At 30.8% G+C, this 25,369-nt stretch overlaps 2 protein-coding genes and 1 pseudogene across 2 annotated transcripts; all 3 read right to left on the reverse strand.

Moving 5' to 3' along the window:
• Nucleotides 1-971: 971 nt before the first annotated feature.
• Nucleotides 972-3,897, reverse strand: LOC137820879 (PHD finger protein ALFIN-LIKE 4). The gene is made up of 5 exons (XM_068625179.1): nt 3,664-3,897; nt 3,546-3,578; nt 2,645-2,873; nt 1,863-1,995; nt 972-1,418 (listed from the first exon to the last, which is right to left on the reverse strand). The coding sequence occupies exons 1-5, from the start codon at nt 3,764-3,766 to the stop codon at nt 1,152-1,154; spliced, it is 765 nt and encodes a 254-aa protein (XP_068481280.1). The 5' UTR covers nt 3,767-3,897; the 3' UTR covers nt 972-1,151.
• A 3,841-nt stretch (nt 3,898-7,738) lies between these two features.
• LOC137822917 (PHD finger protein ALFIN-LIKE 4) lies at nt 7,739-10,105 on the reverse strand. The gene is made up of 5 exons (XM_068627941.1): nt 9,952-10,105; nt 9,845-9,877; nt 8,987-9,215; nt 8,346-8,478; nt 7,739-8,136 (listed from the first exon to the last, which is right to left on the reverse strand). Exons 1-5 carry the CDS (start codon nt 10,049-10,051, stop codon nt 7,861-7,863), a joined length of 771 nt encoding a protein of 256 aa, XP_068484042.1. The 5' UTR covers nt 10,052-10,105; the 3' UTR covers nt 7,739-7,860.
• Nucleotides 10,106-15,807: 5,702 nt separating this feature from the next.
• Nucleotides 15,808-17,790, reverse strand: LOC137822499 (uncharacterized; annotated as a pseudogene).
• Nucleotides 17,791-25,369: the final 7,579 nt, after the last annotated feature.

A 25,369-nucleotide genomic window follows, 5' to 3' on the forward strand; every position in this document is an offset into this window, starting at 1 on the left:
AAATGACTTGGCTCGACTTTGGCCCATATCGACTCGATTCAACTTGGGCCTGGATGACTTAACTCAACGTGGACTTGGACTAACTTTGCTCAATCTAGGCCCGAATTGTCTTGGCTCAACCTGGATCGAGCCAAGTCAAAATCCAACCCAAAATGCAATTTGAATAATCCAAAAATGTATTCAATTTATATCTAATCCATATCCAATTAAATGGATTGGATTTAAAATCCAAAAATATGGATTTGAGATAAATCCATTTAAATGGATAATATGAATTTGGATAATTATGGATTGAATTTTGTAATTTGGATTTTTTCCACATCCTTATTACGGACTAACCTTTTTTTTTCCATAAACTATTATTTAAAATGTAAATAATGGAAGAGCTCAAACAAGTATTATGTTTTCCGCTTATGTTCCGATCTATTCGAATGGAAGAACTTATAACAATGATATTATAGGCAAAATATAAAATTAACAGAAGATAACATAGTTTTTCTTTTAATGAGTTTTCTTCTTACCAGAATGGAGCATTGAAATCCCGAGGTTGGAGCATTGAAATCCTGAGGTGGAAAAGGAGGGTTTGTGTTGCAAACCGAGTTCCTACTCCTGGATGTACTAAAGTTTACCAAAGACAAGGAAAGAAGGAGATTCACACGCAAAATATCACATAATAATATAAAGAATTATTAGTGTATAAGAGAATATGAAAATTTGAGTACATCCTGAAAATTATTCAATATTTCTAGGACTTTACGAATTCATACTCTTATGAAAAAATATTGAATAGATATTATGAGGTATCATGAAAAGCAAGCTATCGGATTTGAGTGTATCTTACTATTGTTGCGGGTAATTATTGCGGGTAGGTAGAAGTCTTTCTTAAACGAGATGTTTCAGACATCACTAAGACTAAGGAAATATATGCTAATATTTAACATATTTAACATGCATATCCAAATTACCTAATATAAATCTGAAATAAACCTTAACTTTTGGATAGAATAAATAGTACCTCATGTACCTAATATAAATCTAAGAAGGAATCTGCAGTTGACGAAGGCGTAAACAAATAAGCAGTCATAAATATCCAAATTTTGGATTCAATAAAAGTACCCGACATAAATCTGAAATAAATAAACTAGAAACTACTATTGACGAGCTTTCTTGTTGCTGCAAGATGGACATTTGTAATGCTTGATACCCTCAGCCTTCGCAGGGGTAATCCTCACACATTTTCCATGAAACCACCTCTCACAAATGTCACAGCAAATCCAGAACTCATCAGCATCAATAGCATAGTTCTCTCCACATGCCCCACAGAGTGTCTCTCCATGCTCTTCATCGTACTTTTCCAAAGCACCCTCATCCTTTGATTCCATTGATTTTGAATACTTTTCTTGTGATTCAGAACCTCTCTGCAATTTTTAAACCAATAGACATTATCTAAAGGGGGAAAACAAATTTGGCGCTTGTATCTCATTACAAGACTTTAAGGTCTAAAAAGAAGGATTATATAACCTTTTCACCTCCTCCAATGCATTATTGCTGTTGGATATAAACATATACTACTTATTTTATTTAGATCTCTAACTACCATTGGTAATACATTAAACTTTGCACTATATTCATTTAGTTTCAGTTCAAATGTTAGCATCTAGAAAACACTACAGCCTTCATACCCTTCTTTTGAAAAAGGAAATTCTCTTAAAACAGAAGCATTTGTTTGTTTGTTCACCAGCAGGAGTTCAAAGAGGTTAAACTAACCCAAATCTTGTATCAAATTAAAGAAAAAAAGTAATTAGCTTCGGTGTAAATCTAAAGCTATGCCATCAGCAAAAAACTATTAATGGTTTGTATACCTTGGAGTTTGGTTTAGATTTGTTATTGTCATGACTAGAAACTGATGACTTTTCCTTTCCTTGTTTCTTGGACTTCCCTGAAACAACCTCAAATATTGTTGGAAGATCATTTATCATACTGAAAAGACTCTTCCTGCACATGAAGAATGAGATATAGATATTAATGGAAGAAAAATAAAATTGAAAACATATATCAAAATATGAAATTAACTACAAAAACAAAAGGGTAAAGAATCTAATTATTTAGAAGGTGCAAACTGAAACACTGTATCATCAAAGTTAACAAGGAAAAATCAGCCTTTCAACAAAAGCTTGAACTTCTGTACCTGCATTTAACATTTATTGTATAAATTACAGTTTGGGTTAGTTGATATGAAATCCAGATCCAGTATGTTATATGTTTCTTTATGGATTATATATGTGTTATGAATTTTATAAACCTGCTATTCAATCTACTATTTGCAATTTAATTCCCTTCTCAATTTAAGGAAAAATCCCGATTTTAACATCTTGTTTCTTATAACCTAATGCTTCATTTATTTATTTCAAGCGCAACTAAATCAGCAGAATAACTTTGTCCAAAACAAGATACATTAAAAACTCAAACCATCAAGGGTAAAAATTAAGAACATAAAATGGAAAACAGTGTCCAGGCATTCTAAAAGTTGACCCTAAAGGTGTGTTATTGAAGATCAAACATACCCACTTAAGGAAAAAAAAACTAGTTTGTAGAGTAAAAGTACATGAAACGTGCAAATTAAAAATGGAAAGAGAACAGTTACCTATCAGCCCTATCAAATCCAAATCTTGCACCAAAATACATGGCCACAGAAATTAACCATGAATCACTGTGCACAGCAACCAAGGATAGCCAGTCCTTTTCTTCCATCCCGTCTCTGGCAAAGTTAATACCTAATGCTGGTTCTGGAAGCTCTGGAGGAACCTCCTCAGCAGGTAGATTGACTTCCCAGTGCTCGTTAGGAAATCCATAAAGACAAAGATTTTCCTTATCTGTATCACAAATTCAGAAGTGTACAAATAAATCGCACCAACCCTTGTACACCAGAAAGAAAGCTAGGACAGATGGACTTGAAAGAAACTAGAATGAAACTAAAATTTAGATCCCGGTAACACAGCATACATGAATGATAAATTAAGAACAAACAGTAAAGTGAGGCCCGGTATCACGTATCAGTTTGATCCGATTTCAGTTGGAAAGTGAAGTGGTCAACCAAGCAAAAATTTGGCCCAAGTATAAAAAAAGAAGCAGATTTAATTGAAATCTACAAACACATTAAGAAATATTCCCCTTCCCAATTCAGCAGCGGCAGTATCACGTTGTGGTAATGAGCACAAAGCAAGCAGGAAAAAAAAAAAATCAATTTCAACGAGATTTATTGAACTATTTATCATCAGGTTCGTGTCGAAATAGTTTGATATATCCAGAGGTACTCGGCGTTAGAATCACAAAGATTAATAATGAAATTTCAAAAAGGAAAAAAAAGACAGAAATATTCGGTAGCTAAGTAGGGCATTTGACAAGAGGTAGAGAATTAGTCAGGTAAAATCAAATACGAAAGCGGAACAAAAAATCAATTTACAAGTGGAAAGAAACGAGAAGAGGCATGGATTCAATAGAGATAAGGTAAAAAAACAAGTAGAGAGACGCAGAAACAAAAATACCTGGATCACACTGCTGATAGAACAATTCAACATCTGCGTAAGAAAGAAAACGTTACGGCGAGGAAGAAAGGCGTAATTGAAATTGAAAAAAAGAATTAAGAAAGAAATTGAAGGGTACCGGTGGTGAGGGCCTTAACAATGGCGGCTCTGCGGCCCTTGAAATCTCGGAAGACCTCGTTGACGGAACGGGGATTGTAGGGAGCTCCTCCGGCTGCGTCCATGTGCTAGAGAGAGTGTGTTCAGTTAAAGGAAAAGATGGAGGGAAAGGGAAACAAACAAAGATGCCAAACTCTTTCACCACCCCTTCTTCTTCTCTCTCTCTCTTTTCAAACAAATTCAATAGGTTAATCCCAATTTATAAAACCCTACCAACACAATCACTTTAGCGCTATTATTTTTTATTTTGGTATCAATTTTTAAAAAATTCACAAAAATAAATAAATTCTGCATAGTAACTGAGTTTTACAATTTGACCTAACTTTTAAAAATAAAAATAAAAATAAAATACGATAATCCCATTTATAAAACCATACAGTCCTCAAAACTTTGGTGGGATTTTGTTCTTTTTTAATTTACCGGAATCATTTTTAAAAAAAATAGAGGTAAATTATGTTTTGAAATTTGATCTGACTTATTCCCATTTTTTTGAAATCCTATGAGATCTTTGTATTTATGTTTTTTTTTTAAAAGATTATCGAAAATATTGTTTTTTATTTATTTATTTATGGATGGTAAACCGTGTTTTAAAATTTGACCCAACTTCTAAATCTTTAAAAAGTAATAGGACAGGTTAATCTCATTTTATAAACAAAAATATTTTTTTTGACACTCATGCTCTATCTACAAATACATATTAATATTTTAATTATTTATAATTTTTTATTTTTAAAAATTATTTTAATATTTTACTTTTTGTTTATATTTTTATTAAGGAAATTTTATTTATATTTTTAATTTTTTTATTATAAATATTAATATTTTGTTATTAGTATAAAATGAAGTTGGTGTCATCACTTTCTATAGAAGTTTCTTTAGCAGATTTAGAAAAGATTTTTTTTAGTTATATATTTTTTTAAAGTATAGATGTAAGGTAAAGATTGGATTTTAAAATTCGATGTAAATTTCAATTTTTAAAATAATAGAATTATTCAAATTTATTTTATAAACCCCTATAATTGTCCACACATATGCGGTTTTTATATTTATGGATAATTTATTTAAAATATCAACAAAAAAAAATATAGATGGTGGTAAACTGTGTCTAAAATTCTGCTAATTTTAATTTTTTAAATAGTAAAATATGTTAATCCCGTTTAACAAAACCATATGACAGTCATAATTCAGACGGATTTTTTTATAATGGATAACTACTTAAAAATATTATCAAAATTACTTGTTAAATAAAAAAAATTGCAAAAAGATATCTAAATTATGGCCACTGTAAAAGATAATATTTTTATAAAAAGTTATTAATTTTAAAATTAACTTTATTAACTTTATAAAACAGTTTTTCTCTTTATTCACGCCACCCCATCATTCCCTTCCACACCACTTCCATTGCACTTCATTTTTTACTCTTCGTTTTTCTTCCTTCTCCACCTTCTATCAAATTGGTGGTAAAAAATGTCAATTTATTTTTTAATAATAAATTTAATAGACATGGCATAAAGGAATATTTCAATTCGTTTTCAAAATAAAAACGATTAAATTAATTTTTTTAAAGATTAAGGAAGTCAAACCTAGCTTAACCACAAAATATATAAGAAAAAACGTCGTGTTTATATACTCCAAAAGAAAGAAATAAAATACCATTATATTAAATCATTAAATTTGAAACAGTGTGTGCAATTACCTTATCGACGAAAAAATGAGTTTCATCTAGAGATTTAGTGAAATCTGAACTTATTTATCTTTCATTCAAATTTCGAGAAGACTAAAAAAGTTCATTGAGCATCTCATAGCATTTAATTTTTTTTTATTAATTCGTATAACTTAAATGACAAACTCACTGGCTACAAATATTTAGACCTGAAAAAAAGTATTGGGCACTTGGTTTCTACCATTTCAGCCACCATTTGCTTCATATAATGACGCGTCCAACAATTTTTTTTGTCACAACATAGTATGTCATGTCATATCGTTTCTCTCTTTATTATATTTGATTATATTATACTACTAATTCTTTATTATGTTTGATATTGATATGTATTCTTTATATATATATATATATATATATATATATATATATATATATTTATGGTAGCAAAAAGGAAATTACGATTGATAACCTCACATGGCAATATTCAGATTTTGAGATAGTAGTTCTACCAACCAAGTGCATGTTCAACTCTATGAACCTATGTGGTAATGTATGCTGTATTTCTTTTTTAATAGTAACATTACTTTTATGATTTTTAAAAGATTTTTTTTTTTTGATTGTGGTTTTACTACTGAGTTTAGGGTTTAGGGTTTCGAGTTTGCGGTTGAACTTGATCATTGTGTTCTTACATTAATCAAGGGTGGTCAGAATTAGTAAAATATTATGAACTGTCAGCATTAACCGTTCTTAGTAAACTGTTATTGGCATTTAATGTTTTTTCTTTCTCATTGTTTTGTTTATATTGATTCTGCACTTCATTTCAGTTGGATTTTCATCCTCTTTAGTTTTTATATCTGTACTGCATTTCATATATTTTTTTCTTCCTAATTGTTTTGCTTCTATTGAATTATGCACTTTAGATTATGCGAATAATATGATATTCAGATTGATAATAGTTTTGTCACATGTATTTTGCACTGTATTTCATATGTTTGTTCATGTTGTTTAGATTTCATATGGTTTAGATTATTCTAACTAAAACTACTTTTTTATGTGTAGGCTGCATTTGAAGAACATTTTGTAGTCGCTGCTTATTAAATTTTATATTTGTAGGATTGATACTGAGATGAAACAAATCTATAATTGTGTATATACACATTTTGTATAGTGTGATCAATCTTCACCCCTAGTGATAAAATTGTTTTTGAAAGAGAGGTTAACACACAAAATTATATAATTCGAGTTATTCACCTTTTAGAATAAATCATTTTTTTATATAATTGTTTATTGTTTCTTACTTTTTTTTAAAAAAATGTGTCATCATACTTTTGCTTTTGTGGTAAAATTGTAATAAATATAATGTCTTACCAAGTATGACAAGTACAAAATTAGTCTTTTATCTTTCATATATTTTCTTCTATCAGTTTTACATTTAAGTTATCTAAAGCGGTGATTGAAATATGTTGACATAACATTATAATCCAATATTGTTTAACTCTCAATTTATGTCAACTAAATAAATAATCCAATTATGTTATTCAATTCTTATTGTTTATTGATTGACCTACTTTGTCAATTAGATTGCCCTTTATTTATTGCTACTTATTGAATTTTGTTTCCAAAATCTTTATGTAATAGTTATTAAATTAAAATAATAAATAAGTTGTTTATTTTTAATTTGTTAATTAAATAATATAATGAACTTTAAAGTAAAAATGGAACATATATTGGACTATATTTTTGTTTTGGTTTTTTACTTTGTTTCTATAATAATTTAAATCTTACGTGAATTAGTATCATTTCATCTAATTTTTACTTTTATTTATTGCAGTGGTATAATAGATTGTGTAATCTATTTAATTTGTTAATATTATAATAAATGTAATATTATAATATTTTATTTTTGTATTTTTTCTTTTTTATAAAATACTCGTAATGTGACACACATATATATTGTAGCAAAAAGGAAAAATTACAATCGATAACCTCACATGGCAGTATTCAGTGAATTGGACCACTTGTATTCTGGTTGGGGCAACTCCACCACAAGACCCAATTGTTAATTGTTGAGTTGCCTTAGCAGTATTTTCCTTCAGTACTTGCACCCAACGCTTGCCACCTATAATTGTTGAACATAGAATGTATGATTCACAGCAAAGGAGGACAACAGATTGCGTGAACTGAATCTTTAGTTGGGGCCAGTAAAATATAATTTCCCTGCGGTAATTTGCCTTTATGCCAGAGACTACTCATATGCAGCTGCAACCTTAATACTTAAATGGAAGACAACACGTACCCCTATTATACCCCCTATTATACGCATGCAAATGCAACACTTAAAAAATACAAAAAAATGTATAACCTGATCCTGCGATTGGGTTTTAAAAGTAGGAGCCGTTTTATTCTCAGACTCGGACCCGGGCTAATAAAACTAAGATTCCCAAATGTCCAAATTACTACCTAAGATAACTAATACAAAATCTGAAATTAGATTAACTAGAAGCTACAATTGACGAGCTTCTTGTTGCTGCAAGATGGACATTTGTAATGCTTGATATACTCAGCCTTAGCACGGGTAATCTTCACACATTTCCCATGAAACCACCTTTCGCAAACGTCACAGCAAATCCAGAATCCACCAGCATCAGCCGCATCGCTCTCTCCACATGCTCCACAAAGTGTCTCTCCATGTTCTTCGTCCTCCTCTTCCAAATCATCCTCGTCCTTTACTTCCATTGCTTTTGAATAATTTCCTTGAGATTCAAAACCTCTCTGCAAATATCAAACCATAATAATTAGCTACGGTACATTCAACTTTCCACTGTAGAATTGAATTTCTGTGCCAAAATATATATTAATTTACTTTCAGTTCAAAAGTTAGCATCTGGAAAGCCAAAAGTAATAAGCTTTCATTGTAAAACTAAAGCTATGCCATCAGCAAACAACTACTAACGGTTAGTTTGTTTTCTCAGCTTGTATACCTTGGTGTTTGATTTAGATTTGTTGTTGTCATGATTAGAAGCTGATGACTTTTTCTTTCCTTGTTTCTTGACCTTCCCAACAACAACGTCAAATACTGTTGGAAGATCATTTATCATATTAAAAAGATGACTCCTGCACATAAAGAATGAGAAATAGATATTAATGAAAGATACAAATTTGAAAACATTCATCAAAATATCATTAACTAAATAAATAAGAGGAAGTACTGAAACACTCCATTATTAAAGTTAATAAGGAAAAATCAGCTCTCCACCTAAAGCTTGACTTCTGTACCTGAATTTAACATTTATTGTATCAATTACAGTTTTGCTTTTCAACTCTAACAAATACAGAAATGAAATCCAAGTCCAGTATTGTTATGAATAAGGTAAAATCCCCATTTTTAGCATCTTGTAACCAAATGTTTCATTATTTATTTCAGGCGCAATTAAATCAACAGAATACCTTTGCCCGTAACAAGATACATTCAACCTATCTAAGGAAAAAATTTAGACAATAGTATTAAAAACAATGCGTAAGCATCCTAACAGTTGACCCTAGAGATAAAGATGTGTTACCGAAAATAAAAACTCATCCCTCTTTTAAGAAAAATAACTGGTTAGTGCAGTAAAACAGTTACCTATCAGCCTTATTAAACCCAAATCTTGCACCAAAAAACATGGCCACAGATATTAACCATGAATCACTGTGGGCAGCAACAAAGGATAGCCAGTCCTTTTTTTCCATCCCGTCTCTGGCAAAGTTAATACCTAATACTGGCTCTGGAATTTCTGCAGGCACCTCCTCAGCTGGCAGATCGACTTGCCAGACTTCATCAGGAAATCCATAAAGACAAAGATCTTCCTTCTCTGTGTCACAAAGATTATACAAATCAAATACAGCTATTGAAAATTAAAAGTGTATAAAGACAAAGATATTCCTTCTCTGTATCATAAAGTTAATACAAATCAAATAGAGCTATTGAAAATTAAAAGTGTACAACAAAAAGAAAGTTAGGATAAATGACCAAGTAAAAAACTTTAGGACCAACTACTAAAAATAGGCAAATTTAATTGAAATCTACAACCATCTGAAGAAATAATATTCCCATCCCAATTCTGATGCGGCAGTACCACTTTATGGTAAGAATGTGAACAAAGCAAGCAGAAAAAAGAAAACTTTTCAATTTCAACGCCATGCATTGAACTATTTATCATCAGGTTCGTGTCCACTAAGTTTGATATAAAAGAGAATTAATTAGGGACGGAGAAACAATGATCGCACACCATATCAGATACAATCCAGAAGCACTAACATTTGGCTTTTCATTACACACCGCGTTGGAATCACAAGGCATACTAATGTAAGTCGAAAAGAAAAAGAAAAAAGAGCCGAAAAAGATTCTAGTAAACACGAAAACGTAAAAATAAACTGATTTGAATACAATAGGAAAGAAACAGAGGACGCAAGAAACGTAGAGAGACACAGAAATAAAAACCTGGATCACATTGCTGAAAGAAGTCTTTAAAATCTGCGCAAAGAAAAAACGTTAAGGCGAGGAAGAAAAACGTGATTTTAAGAATTAAGAATGACATTGAAGAGTACCGGTGGTGAGGGCCTTAACAATGGCTGTTCTGCGGCCCTTGAAATCCAGGAAGACTTCTTGGACGGAAGGGTTCAAGGGAGCTCCTCCGGCTGCCTCCATGTGCTGGAGCGACTGTTCGGTTGAGAGAAAAGAAGGAGGGAAAGGGAAAATCAAACAAATTCAATATCTTAATTTCAATTTATAAAACCCTATCAAAATTCTTTTAAATATGGCTAGAGGTGGTAAATTGCGTTTTCAAATTTTACATAACTTTTTTGTTTTTTAATCTCATTTTTAAAATTCCTTATATATCACTATTTAAATTTTTATTTTCTCATTTATCATCTTTTTATTTTAATTTTTCTATCTAATTCCCTTTTATTTTTATTTCTCTAGCACCATTTCAAAAGTTTAAAAAAATAATAATAATAAAATAGTTAGAAATATAATTAATAAATAAAGAAATAATTTTTTACAAAATAAAAATATCTAGTTTAAAATTATTTAAAGAATGAAAAAATAAAAAATTAATTCCTATAGCAACATAAAAGTTGAATCTATAAACATAAATTAATATTTATTTTTATTATTATTGATGATGTAATCATGTTAATTTCAAGTAAAAAATACAGGACATAATTATAAAAAAAGCTAAAGTCAATTAATATTATTTAGTAGTGGACACAAATAATATTGAAATGTCTACCGTAAATGCAAAATACTAAAAACAAAACTAATGCAAATGCTACATGCTTAAAAATGAGAAGAAAAAAATACAAAAATAAATAAGTATAAAAAATAAAAACAGCAACAATAAAAAAAAAACATAATTAAATAAAGAATGGTAGAAAAAGAAATAATAACTAAAAACATAAAAGATATAAAATAAAGGCAAAACAAAATAAGATAAAGATAAAAGATATAAAAAAATAAAATCAAAATCAAAATAAGATAAATATAAGAGATATAAGACAATACTAAATAAATATATGTTGATCATAAAAAGGAAAATAAATGAAAGAAGATAATTCATTTAATATTTTTTTCAATGGTATATTAAATAGTTTGTGCGAAATAAAACATAATTAATGAGGAGAAGTGGACGATCTAGTAATGTTGGGACACGTTCTTTTTGTGTGTTAACAATATGAATATTTTTTTGTTCGAGATGATGTTGTTCTCTTATGTATATTTCAGTCCTTATTCGACTTGACTTAGGACTCAATTTGAGGTTCTTTTATCTTTATCTTATTTTGTTTTGCCTTTATTTTATATCTTTTATGTTTTTAATTATTATTATTTTTTCTGCCATTCTTTATTTATTTTTGTTTTTATTCATTAATTATATTTCTTACTATTTTAAATATTAAAAATATTTTTTAATGCATTTAAAATTAAAATTATCATTTTTTTTTTACTTTTGAAGTGGACGATCTATGTTGGGACACGTTCTTTTTGTGTGTTTGACAATATGAATATTTTTTTATTCGATCATGTTGTTCTCTTATGTACATTTCAGTCCTTATTCGACTTGACTTAGGACTTCATTTGAGGTTCTTTTATCTTTATCTTATTTTGTTTTGCCTTTATTTTATATCTTTTATGTTTTTAGTTATTATTATTTTTTCTGCCATTCTTTATTTATTTTTGTTTTTGTTTTTATTCATTAATTATATTTCTTACTAATTTAAATATTAAAAATATTTTTTTAATGCATTTAAAATTAAAATTATCATTTTTTTTTACTTTTGAAATGGTGGAGTGCTAGATAGGGAAATAAAACAAAAGGGTGCTAGAGGGGAAAATAAAAGTTAAAATAGTGCTATATGAGAAATTGAATCAATGTGGAGTGTGTTTTAAAATTTGACTTATTTTTACTTTTTCAATGATTTTTTTTACTTTTTAAATAATATAAATATGTTTATTTTATTTTATAAAACCCTATGACTTTTTCAGTGGATTGTTTTTTTTGTAATTATCGATAACTTTTATTACAAAGATTATTAATGAAGGTAGATTATGTTTCTTTTAATAGTCAATATTTAAGAAAAGTCTCGTCCTCTCCCTTCCATTAACTAAGGTTGAGTAACACATATTAACATTTATGTATCCATATTTTTCTTTTTTATTCAATTTTAAATTCATATTTTTCTTTTTTATTCAATTTTTACTAACAAACATATAGAAAAAAATTTAAATATTGAAATTGAAAAACAAAAAATGGAGTACAGAAAGTGATTAAAAGTGAAGCTTAATTTATATGTGAAATTTGGCGTGGAAATGTGTGAGAGTGTTCTCTTTGTTGCCTTAAAATAAGGAACTAAGAGAAACATTAATATTAATTTAAAAAATTAAAAAAATATTTGTATTTTTTAAGTAATTTATATGAAATAACAAAATACTTCATTGTAATAATAAAATGAGATATATTAAATAAGAGTAGAATAAAAAAAAAAATATGTACACAAAAAAAACAGTAATAATGGAGAATCCCTTTATATATAAGTATAAATATATTTATACGTGTAATATTAAAATACAACCTAGTGAAGGAGGTATGGGTGAAAAAAAAAAACAAAAGAAAGTGAACAAGAAATTATTAACTAAGAATTTAAAAAGAAATCAAAAAATATATTTTTATCTTATTTATTAACAAATTATGTTAATCAGTAAGAACTCAACTCGTATTCAGAAATAATTTTTTTAAAAAATCTTATTTTCTAATTTTTCTAAAAAAATAGACTTATTTAGGGGGAAAATCTATACGCAATCACTTGTATACATATATCATTATTAACCCACACATTTATCCTTCCATAATTAATTTACAATTTGAATATTTATTCATAATTAGAGTTTTTTAAAATTTTATTTTATATAGATCCATTCATCACTCACAGGTTAAAAATTTAATCTTCTTTATAGAACACTAAATTCTACCTGTGAACACCATTTGGTTCAAATTTGATCCTATTCTGTGTTTTCCATTAATGGAAAAGGAGAAACAAAATTTCAATCACTATATATTCATGTTCAAAAGATTCAGCTTTTATTTGAAGTGAATTCAAAAGATTTCGTAGTAAAAAGAATTACAATGACCTAAAAATTAAAATAAAGTTGAACTGAGAAAAATACGAGGAAGACTGTAACTATTCTTGGAATTGGAACAATTGTATTCCGGTTGAGATAACTCCACCACTGGATAGGGTGAATCCAATATTTTCTTCAGAACTTGCACCCTCTTTGCCAAGCTTGTCACCTATATATGTTCCAAGACACGTGATGATCAACCAGAGAATATAATAATTCACATACAATGAAAGTGGATGCACTCTACCTTTCTTTGGAGCCAGTAACATATTCTTTCTCTGCGGCAAATTGTCTTTATACCAGAGATTGATATGCTTATTTCTGCTGCTGCATCCTTAATGGTTAAATGGAACACAACCCTCAAATCATTCAATGTCATTGTTTTCATTCTCTGTATCTGTGCCCCAAACATAAAATCACTTATTCAAATATATTGAAACACCTACCCCCTTTATTACAAGCATCAAAGTGCAACGCTTTTATAGAAAAACAAAAAATGTATAACCTGAAATTGGCGATTGGGTTTAAAATCTAAAGCCCTTTTATTCTCAGGTTCGGATTCGGGCTTTTCATCGGGCTCGGGCTCGGGCTCGGGCACTTCCTCCCCGTCATTTTCTGTACAAACGTAACGATTCAAACTCAGCTTTTGAAGAATGACATAACTGGTTCAAGAGAAAAAGTGAGAACCAAAGGATGAAGACCAACATGGAATTGTGTTCTCGTCTTCGTCAATGAAAACACCAACCATTTCCATGACAGTGAATAGGGTTTCATAATAAGCAAACAACGGATCTTCCAGAGCAATGTACCCTAATTTATTCTTCTGTGCACAGTATTCTACCAGGTTACTCTTAATTTCTGTTGTGCTACTGTGGCAAAAACTGATATGTAATCTCCCACACCCAAAACGAAATGATGATTAATAAATGCAAACAACAGTAGAAGATTAAGAAGCATACACTAAAACATAAAATAACAATGAAATTAAACTTTGTTGGAAGTTTAATCCATGCAAAAAAACTACACTTGGTTGGAAGTTTAATCCATGCAAAAAACTACACTTGGTTGGAAGTTTTAGAACGTACTCAATTTTGCGATAGGCTTCACATGAAAGGCATCCGATGTGAAATTCTGACAGTGGACTATTGCATGGCTAATCACCCCGATCTCGCCATGAATCTCAAACCTCACACAATTAGAACCTGCGATATATTTTAAATTTGAAGAAAATGAATAAGGGAAAAAAGTATGGTGGCAAAAACTTAAACCTGAAATGTGACATGATTCAATACTTAATTATCATTGGTTTAAATCAATTGTGTAAGAACTTGACAACAACTGAAGAACATTGGCTTTAGTGCATGAGGCCAAAATCGAAGTTTGTTTAGATTTATGCATGCACTCATATTCACTCCATTAAGAAAATTATTATTGCCCTGCATGGGATGATCTTCAATCATTGGATCCACAAAGGGAACTTTACGCTTCCTCGTCGACCAATCCCCATTTTCCAAGTTAGGAACCCCTCCTCCTATGGTAAGATCATTACCTTGTTCAACAACAACAAGAACATTTCGTTGTTGGGGATCATTGAATCTATAAACCAGTGTGGGGTCTGGTTCGATATAGTTACCAATAAGTGGACTGTCAAATGACTCGGGGGAGTTATTCCCATTGTTATCCATGGATATGCATTTATGCACGATGCATTGGAGACACAAAAACGCTTAATAAATAAACGATCAAGACTATATATAACAATAATAATTACAATCTAACTCGTTATATTTAATAACATGCCAGTTTGAGAACGATTTATTTTTGGTGTAATTTTTTTTTTTAAATCACTAAAATAGGTAAATTTTTTAATGTTAGTTATATATGAAAATACGACTTTAAAATGAAGAAATTATGCTTCTAATTACGATTTTGGTTTTTCTCGTTAAAATAATGACATGGTATCCAAAACGTTATTTCAATATATAATTGCTTTGGTTTATGGGATTCTATGACATTAACGAAAACGTATAAACGAAAATGAGAAAAAAACGAAGAGAAAACAAAAGCAAAATAAAAATAAAAAAAACAGAAAAAACAGACCACGTGTATTTATCACTCAATTTCAAACATGACCAAATTATCTTCGTATCTATATCATTTATCTTAGTACTGTCAAAACATAAATATAAATATGTAAATAAAAATTTATAATCAACAATTTAAATATATAGAGTCACATGCAAACACCCTAACTTTAAGAATTATAATTTTTTTCCAAAACCAACTTAAAATAAAAGGTAAACGAGAGACTTACTATAAAATAAGTTATAATTGGACAAATTTACTCTATTCTTCACCAAATTTCTAAGGTGGATTCTCAAAAGATGTATTTGATTAACCATGGTTATTTTGAGATGTATGAAATCTTTCATTATTATTTCCTGAAAGTTCTGTCAAAAGAAAATAAGATGATTAAATATTGAGATTGTATATGTGAGAAAATTGAAACTGAGTATCTTTTTAAAGTTGTATAATAATTTATAATATGGAAGTAAATATAAGACATGTGTTACTTAAAAGAAATCTAGAATTTAATATTTTAACAAGCAATTTATTTCATTCCATCACCATGCTACTAATTTAAATTTTAAATAATATTTTTATTTATATGTTTGTTATCTTACTTAAATATAATATTTTATTATTAAAATGAAATTATTACGTGTTAGTTTGAAAAACTTAGTTATCAAACAATAATTTTTGAACAATCTATTATACTGTCAAGTGGTCTTAAATATTTTGATTATTGACCTATCTGGTTGAATCACTCAATCAGTGATTCAATTTTTCTTTTTATCCAAACCCAGTGACTAACCATGCCACCAACCATCACAGATTTGACCGTAAACGAGTTATTAAAATAAACCCAAACACCATAAAGAATGAACATTGAACTTCAAGAGCTGGATTAAGCTAACACCCTCCTCCACTGTAGCTCTGCAAGAATTCCATTGTCTGAAAATTACGTTAATGTTCCCCTGTTGCATTAGCCTCAGCTTTCCCACTTAACTGGAATCCCCTGAACAAGCATCCCCTCAAACACTGTCTCCCCCTCTTTCAATTTGCCCTTTGCACACAACACCTTCACAAAAGTGCAGAAAATGTCTTGTTTGATTACAAAATTCTTGTTCATAAGGTCATAAAATGTCTTTAGTGCCATTTCTTCGTCCCCGTCTTCACAATATCCCTCAAGTAAGCAGCTATACATAGTGGCATCCAGGTTATGTCCATTCTGAAGCATGTCCGAAACAAGCTCTTCAACTGCCTGCATCCTACCCTTCACTTTACAGAGGCCACATATCAATATGCAATATGACAAGAAGTTGGGGGAGCATCGCATCTGACTCATCTGCTTCAAAAGAAGAACCCCTTCATCAATCTTCCCCTCATCCACAAGAACTCTAAACACAGCATTGAAGCTTGACACACTTGGCTTAACACCCCTCGTCACCATTTCTCTCAGAAGTGAGACTGCTTCTCTTGGCTTTCCAATCTTGCAATACTCATTCACAACAACCCCATATGCTTTCACATCCGGCTTCATCCCCCGACTAACCATTTCCCTCAAATGCTTAAAAGCTTCATCAGACTTTCCCACGATACACAACCCCTTCAACAAGCTAGTGTTTGTGGCGACATTGTCCTTCAAACCATTCAACCGCATCCTACTCATCATCTTCTTTGCCTCATCCACTTCTCCGCTCAAACAAAGACCTTCAACCAACGCATTGTAGGTCACAACATTCGGAGAACACCCTCGTTCCATCATCTCCTTCAGACACTCCACCGCCTTTTTGAACTCACCTCTCTTCGAATACCCATAAATCAAAGTGGTGAAACTCACCACATCCGGCTCACAACTCTTACTCTCCACCATTCTGTCAAAAACCCACCTGGCACCCTCCATGTCACCCCTCTTACAAAACCCGTGAATCAACGTGTTGTAAGTAACCATGTTGGGTTCGCAGCGCATTTCGTCGAACACCTTGCGCGCACTCGCGACCATCCCCACTTTGCAAAACCCACGAATCATAGTGGTGTGAGTGTAAACATCAGGTTCCACCACAGCTTCTGCGAGGACCTGATCGTAGATGGCCTTGGCAAAATTAATACGGTTGGCCCTGACGAGCACGCCCAAGATGGCATTGCACGAGAAGACGCGGCGTCCTGTTCCCAAGTTTTTGGCTTTGTGGAACCAGTGAATGGCGCCCCTGATATCGCCGCAGTGGCCGAGAGCGTTGATGAATCTGCAGATGAGGAAGTCGGAGAGTTTGTTGGAGTGGCGCAGGAGGGAGTAGGCGGTGGAGAAGAGGGAGTGGGAGAGCAAGAGATCGGTGATGGCGGCGTAGCAGAAGGGGGTGTGGGAGTAGTTTTTAGGGTTGGGGATGGGATTGGAGGCCCAGTTGAAGAAGTGAAGGGCGTGGTGTGGGTTCTTTTGGTTCTTGATCACCTGAACGACAATGTCTGGGGTGAGGTGAGGAGAGAATTTTGTGAGAGGTGAGAAATCTGGAATTTGGGGATTTAGGGTTTGAAGGATTGAGGTTATGGAGGTTATGAGAAAGAGATTTGGGATTGGAATGGTGGATGAAGAAGAAGAGGAAGTAGAACAAGGTTTTGCTATGGCTTTTCCAAATGCCTGAGCCATAATCACACTCTTAGGTGTTTGGAAAATATGGATCAACTCATGTTTTTTTTTTCTTTCTTTGGTTTCTTGAATTAGTCTTTTTTTTATCCAAGCATTCTAAGTCCTCTCACCTACCTATATATTGCGCTAATTAATTGATTGATTATAATGTGTAAAAAATAATATATCTACTCCAAAATTATATAAAAAAAACATAATATTAAAGGGTTTTTTTTTTTTTTTTAATGAAAATTTTCATGTTAGGCATCACTATGCAACTTGACATCTCAGCTAGGCTGACATCTCAAGTAACAACAATCATCTGCCATCACATGAAAAAAGTATTATTAATAAAAGGAAAAAGAAAGAAAATACAAAAATATGGGGGGACTAGACCAAAACCCACATGTTAACAAAAACGATACATAGGTAGACTATACTTATTCATAAAGAATTCTAAGAACAGACTAGATGGAAGTCTATTATACCAATGAAATGATTGTCTTGAATGAACCCTAAATTAGCCAACTTATCAGCACATGCATTTCCCTCACGAAAAATATGAGTAACCCTAAACCTGATTGTCCTACAGAAATTAAGACAAGTATTCCATCGATTACGAAGCATCCACGGAACAGTAGTCCTAGCAGTAAACGCAGCACAAACCAAGACAGAATCACATTCAAGCTAAACATTAGTAAGTCCCATCTTTTGAGCATCCTCCATAGCATGTATAACTCCATAAAACTCAGCAACCAAAGCAGTTTGAACTTCAAGAAACCCTGAAAAAGCACCAATAAATTCTCCCATACTCCCACGAAAAATACCTCCACAAGTAGCAAGACCAGGATACCCCTAGCAGCCCCATCAGTGTTAATTTTAACCCAGCCTGGTGAAGGAAATTCCCATCTAACTGGAAGAGGATGAAGAACTTTCCCACTACGAGTCTTAATACCAAAAAACTTAATCACGTTGAAATCCAACATATCATTCTTCATTGAAGCTTTAGACGAATTTCCCACTAGACGAGTTAAATCTTTAATTACCGAAATAGCCTTAGAAACCTCAATCTTATCCTGAAATCTAGCATAATTCCTCATACGCCATATCATCCATATAGAAAAGGTTGTCACAGCAAGTTTAATCAATTTAACCAAAGGACTACCATCACTCTTAATAAAAGAAAGAAGATCATCCTTATTAGAGAAATGAGAAGTAAGAAAAATTTGTCGAACCAAACTCCAAATATGTAATGCATTAGAACATTCAAAAAATAGATGTTGAATAGATTCTTCATGCTTTTCACAAAGCGTACACATAGAACATATATGCAAACCCTTATTCTGAATATGCAGATCTGTAGGAAGTCTCCCATGAAAATTTTTTCAGAGTACTAAAGTTTTGGAAGGCGGAATAGATGAAGACCAAATGAACTTACCCCAACCACCTGGAACTCCTGGTTCCAAGAAAAAAGTCATAGCCGATTTAAGAGTGAAACGACCAGACTCATCTAGAATCCAATTAGGAATATCTTGTTCCTCTCTAACCATGATATGATTAAAAAAATGCGGCATCTGCTGTAAAGATAAGGGAATATTCCAATCATAACCTGACCAAAATTGAGAGACTGTATCCGGAATGTTAGCCCCATCAGATAACCCTGCAATATTTGCTAAAGAAGTAGTAGAACACCATTTATCATTCCAGAAATTAATAAAAGAACCTGTACCAACAGTCCAAGAAGTATAATCAAGTATGATAGAATAAAATTGTTTAATTCCAAGCCAAAGAGAGGAGGATCTATAAACCATTCTAAACTCGTATTTTGATTTAAGAACTCTGGCTTTCAAGAGTAAAGACCAAGGTTTGTTGCTATAAGCGAAGTTCCAAGCAAGCTTAAGAAGATATGAATTATTTTCATGATGAAGATTAATAATATTCAAGCCTCCATCCTCAAGAGGTGAACAAATTTTCGCCCAATTAACAGTAGCGATACCTTTTTTCATAATATCACCAGTCCAAATAAAATTCCGGCACCACTGCTCAACTTGCTTAATAAGAGAAACTGGCCATTTATACATATTAAAACTATAAGCTAGAAATCCAGTAATCACTGTATTGACCAGCTGGATCCGACCCATCATGCTAAGAGATTTACCTTTCCAAGATGCTAGCTTCAATTTGACTTTATCAGCCAAAGGTTGAAGAAATCGACACTTTGGAGCACCAACAAAGATAGGCACTCCTAAATAATTGAAAGGCAAACAACCATGACTACAAGAAAGAATATTTTGAATTTTGGTGACAAATCTTGGAGAATTATCCATGGTGAAGAAACTACTTTTAGAGTTATTAATATATTGACCAGAAAAATCACCATATGTTTTAAGAAAAGTACTCAAATTTCAAAGAGACTTAATATCCCCCCTACAGAAAATAAAAATGTCATCAGCATACAAAATATGAGAGGGAGTGAGATAACCTTTCGGACTAGCCATATTTAAAATCTTCTTATCATTCACAAGCTTAGAAATACCTCTACTAAGAACGTCCTCTGCAAGACAAAAAAGTAAAGGAGACAATGGATCACCTTGTCTTACACCTCGACTGCAGGGAAAAAAACCCACCAAACTACCACTTATTCTGATAGAAAGCATAGCTGAACGGAGAATTGTACTAATCCAACTGACAAACGAGGGGTGAAAACCAAAGCGTTTCAAAACTAATAATAAGAACTTCCAACTCAGAGTGTCAAAAGCTTTATGAATATCAACTTTGTAAGCCACATTACCTCCTCTAACCTTTTTAGAAAGCATATTAATAGCCTCAGAAGCAATACCAATGCAATCCTGAATCTGTCTACCCTGCACAAACCCATATTGATTAGGAGAAATGATTCTAGCAGCCACAAGAGCAAGCCTATCCGCCAGTATCTTGGAAATAATTTTAAATTTGAAATTAGCAACAACAATTGGCCTGTAATCTTTAATGGAATCAGCACCCTGAATCTTAGGAATAAGAGATACCACATTACTGTTCATTCCAGGGAGAACCCAATTTTGTTTAAAAAATTGTTGAACAGCATTAGAAACATCTGTCCCAATAATTTCCCAGCAAGAATGATAGAAAACACCACCAAAACCATCAGGACCAGGAGCACTATTACCGTTAAGATGAAAAACCGCATTCTTGATTTCAGAAAAATGAGGACATTTAATCAACATCATATTTTCCTCAGAGGAAACCATCGGAGGAATATAAGTACCAATAAAATCTTCCATATTATCAGCATTCAGAACATTAGAAATAGACTCACCATAAAGATTTTTATAAAAGTCCAAAATATGATCCTCAATGATTTTAGGATCCTCCGTAACCTCATTATCAATCCGTAGACGATGAATCCCACTAGAATTATTTCTCCTTTTGACCACAGCATAGAAAAAAGCTGTATTTCGATCTCCATCCTTGAACCATAACATCTTAGCCCTTTCTTTCCAAAACAAATATTGACAGTGAAGAGCATGATCAAGCTCCTCCTTAGCAATCTTTTCTTGACAAAGAAGCCCATCACTATCAGACAAACTAGCAGTCTCTAAGTTTTTTTGAATACCAAGGAGGATACCCTGCTTAAGAAGAACTGCATTGTGAACATTACCAAAAGAATTTTTATTCCAGTCCCGGAGCTCAAGTTTCAACCTTTTTAACTTATGTTGCAAGATAAACATAGGACAACCAACAACCTTATTAGCCCAAGAATCATGAATAAGCTTCATACACGAAGTGTCCTGAAGCCACATAGAAAAGAAACGAAAATTGCTAACCTTCCGCAAAGAATTACTAACAAGACTAGCAAGAATAGGGGAATGATCAGAACAATTTTTAACAAGAACTTGATAAGTACAAGAATCCCATTCATCCAGACACACTCCATTACATAAAGCCCTATCCAGTCTTCTGTGAATTCTATGCAACCCTCTCCTTCCGTTACACCAAGTATAACAAGATCCAGTAAAAGGCATACAAGAAAGATCATTAGTATTAATCCAATCCAGGAATTCATTACAAGAAACCTGATTAGGAGCCACTCCCCCTTTACAGTCATCCGCCGAGAACACAACATTAAAATCTCCCAGAATACACCAAGGCCCTGTGAAATATTTTATGAAAAATGTATGTAAGAATAATTTTCAAATTGATTTAAGAAGCAGTCTTTAATTCTATTGAATTTGAATATCTTTATTACGCATGAACCCATATACCCACTCTACTTTCCACTTTTTTCTGTATCATACTTCCCATTTTCTTTCCTTTACTTTTTCATGTAAAACATATTTTCATTCTCACTTCTCTTTCTCTTTCTATGTTTTGATTAATCTTTGTGGAACCCTAATTTAAGCTCTGTCTTATGAAATTGTAATTGAAGTTTGTGACTAGATGGAGGGGAAGACTTAACAAAAGGAGTTGTGGGTGACACCATCACAACAATTGATAATTCTTTTTATGTGCATTTCAATTTGTGAAACACAAAGAGTAAGTGATGAAAGTCCTTGATCGTAAGACGTTTTCGGATTTAAATAAAATCGTACAGAACATTAACTAAAATATATTATTATTTCCTCATGTTTTACGAAAAAGTTACTTCCAATCTTCAAACAGGGAGAAACTCAGTTAGAAGAATATAGAAAGAGGAAGAACGTAGAAAGAGGAAAACACTGAACCCCAAGACACTATTTTCCGTGCGTGTTCCTACCATTGTCGTGCTTACCCCAAACTTAAGGTTCCAATGCGAAGGAACATTGTTAAGAGCGGTGTGTAATCTGGATTCAGTGCGTGTTGCATCTCAAAAAAAAGTTTCATGCGCTTCTATATCCCCAGGAGAGTGTGGGGGAAAGATTTGTAGTTTTGTTTGTGAATAGAAAAAAAAAGGTTCGTTTTGGGATTTGATTTGGAAGATTAAGAATAAGGGCGACGGAGGATATGGAGAGGAAGTAGTTGACGGTGGTGGTAAAGGATAAGAACAATTTGACTAAGTCTCTGTGCGGATCCAAGGCAAAGAAAAGAGAAACATATTTTATTATATTCTTGTCTTTTGTATATAATATTTTTCATGATTAATGTTGATTAAATTGATGATGAATTTTTTGTTTATTGATTAATAGTGTCACATGTGTTGTAATGATAAAAATAAAAAATGTGGATACATAGGTCATTACAAGAAAATCATGAAATAGAAACCAATTTTAGAGACCAACAATAATTGATTGCTATACTAAATTAGAGACTATTTTAGACACTAAAAAAACTTTTTGTTTCTACACCAGTTTCTATTATTATTAAATGGTTTCTAAATCAGTATCTAATTAGTTACTAATGTTTTTGCTATCAAATTTAGAATCTAAATAATTGGTAGTTAAAACTTTGGTAGCTAATTAGATATCAAATTATAAACTATTTAATAATATCATTGCAGTTAAAACCTTGGTAACTAATTAAATACCAAATTATAAATCATTTAGTAATATCGTTCCTACATTTAGAGTCAATATTCAATTTAGTACCCTGATTTTTAAATAAATTAATTTGATCCTATATTTTTTAAAAATATCCAAATTAGTTGTTCCCTTGTCTTTGTTTGGGAAAAGAAAATTCTCAACAACCACCTCGTGACTATGGGAATAGTTTGCTTGAGAATGAGAGTTGTTTACAATGCCAAAAGCTTCCTTCTCCAACTGCTTCTTGCGTTTGCATATTGGGTCAGCTTTTTTGGCCAATGATACACAAAATTCGCAATATAATATTAATAATGTATAAAGATTTTATTTCAAATTTATCTTTTTATTATCGCTTGATACAGGGATGTTAGTTAATATTTGCAATAGTATTTATCTTTTAAATATTTAGCAATGAGTTTTCAACTTTTGTTTGGTTTGATATAAAAATAAGTACTTAAAAAGAAAATTCTATTAAAACTAGTAATTAGTTTTTTTAATAAAAAAAATAGTTATTGATAAACTTGATTGAAAATTTAAAGATAAAATTAAATATATTTTTACCTTTTAAAATATTTGTATTAAAAAAATTATTGATATAAATGTTATATTATTATAATACTCAACACTAAAAAATTATTTATTATATAAAAAAAATACTTGTAAAGATTCAATTTAATAATTCTTTTATTACAACTAAAGAGGAGGTATAAAGTTTTGAATTAAAAATAAAAACCAAATTCAGTTATAATTACATTACAATGATAAAAAAAATTTTAATCTTTGAAAATAATGTTACTAAAAAATTAGTACAAATAAATATTATTATATATAAATTGTTTTAAATTAATTAGAAAATTCAAATTTAAATTCAAATCAAACAGTTGCGTTAAATATTTTAGTATATCTATTATGTATAAAATAATTCATTTACATAAGTTTAATAAATTATTAATTTATCAATCATATGCTATATGCTGATAAAGTGTGCGCCTATTTGTAATTTTTCATAGGAGTAAAAGATGGTTATGCACGTAGAAGGTTGTTGGGATAGAAAATTCACATTAAAAAAATAATTTTCTACATTCAATATATTTCTGTTTTTACCTGGGTCACATTATTTTCTTGCATTTTTGCCAGTGAAATTTTCATCAGAGAAATGACCATTACCATTTAATAATAAACACCTGTTTTCTCTTACATAATAACAAAATCAATATCTTTATTAAAATTAATCACTAGAATAAAATTAAAAAAGGAATTAGTTATGACAGAATTAATAGTTTCATTCAAGATAACTTAAGATGACTTATTAAAAAATATAACTTCACAGAGGAAATAAAAAAAATACAATTGGTGATCCACTGTTAAATTTTAAATTTTGTTAGTTTATTATTTTTTTGTTGTTTTGGTCACAATTTTTTTGACAAATATTAATCAATAGTTATTTCAATCATAATTTACAATAAACTTATTTTATTCTTTCAAATTGGTAACTAAATATCCTTTTTTATAAACAAATTAATTTGTTCCTTTTTCAGTTTCAAATTTGTGACACCCATCAATTAATTGCTATTTCAATCAGAATTTACTACCTACTTATTTTAATCGTTAAAATTAATTATTAAATGTTCTTTTTAATCATTAGATTGAAAAATTAGCTTCCTTATTCATAATAATCTTCTCAAATTGGGCCTAAATTAATCAAATAAAATTTAATATATGTAGATAATAGTGGGCAAAAACAAATTCACTATCTGATTAGCAAAATTTATTTAAAAACAAATAAACCATATATTTAAATATATGGTTTCTTGACTTCTCTTTTATGAATTTTGTAAATAGTAAAAGTTATATGGATAATTTTCAAGTAAAGGTATCCACAATAAAAAGTAATATTCCATTTTGTTCTCGTTCATTTAAATATTCCATTTTATAAATTATCTGTTTTTAGGAAAAAATGTCATTAGTATACATATATATATATATATATAGATAGATAAAATGATGATTATTTACTCTACTTACAGTACTGAGGATAAGTTGATGTAATTTTTAGTTTGAAATTAGTTTTTGTTGATACAAAAGAATAAAGAATAAAACCTAATTTTTAAAATTAAAATTTTACATCCGATCTAATTGTGATCCATACAGAAAGAGTACTATATGTAT

This window comes from Phaseolus vulgaris, chromosome 9 (genome assembly GCF_051622355.1).
Source record: "Phaseolus vulgaris cultivar YP4 chromosome 9, ASM5162235v1, whole genome shotgun sequence".
NCBI classification, from domain to species: Eukaryota; Viridiplantae; Streptophyta; class Magnoliopsida; order Fabales; family Fabaceae; genus Phaseolus; species Phaseolus vulgaris.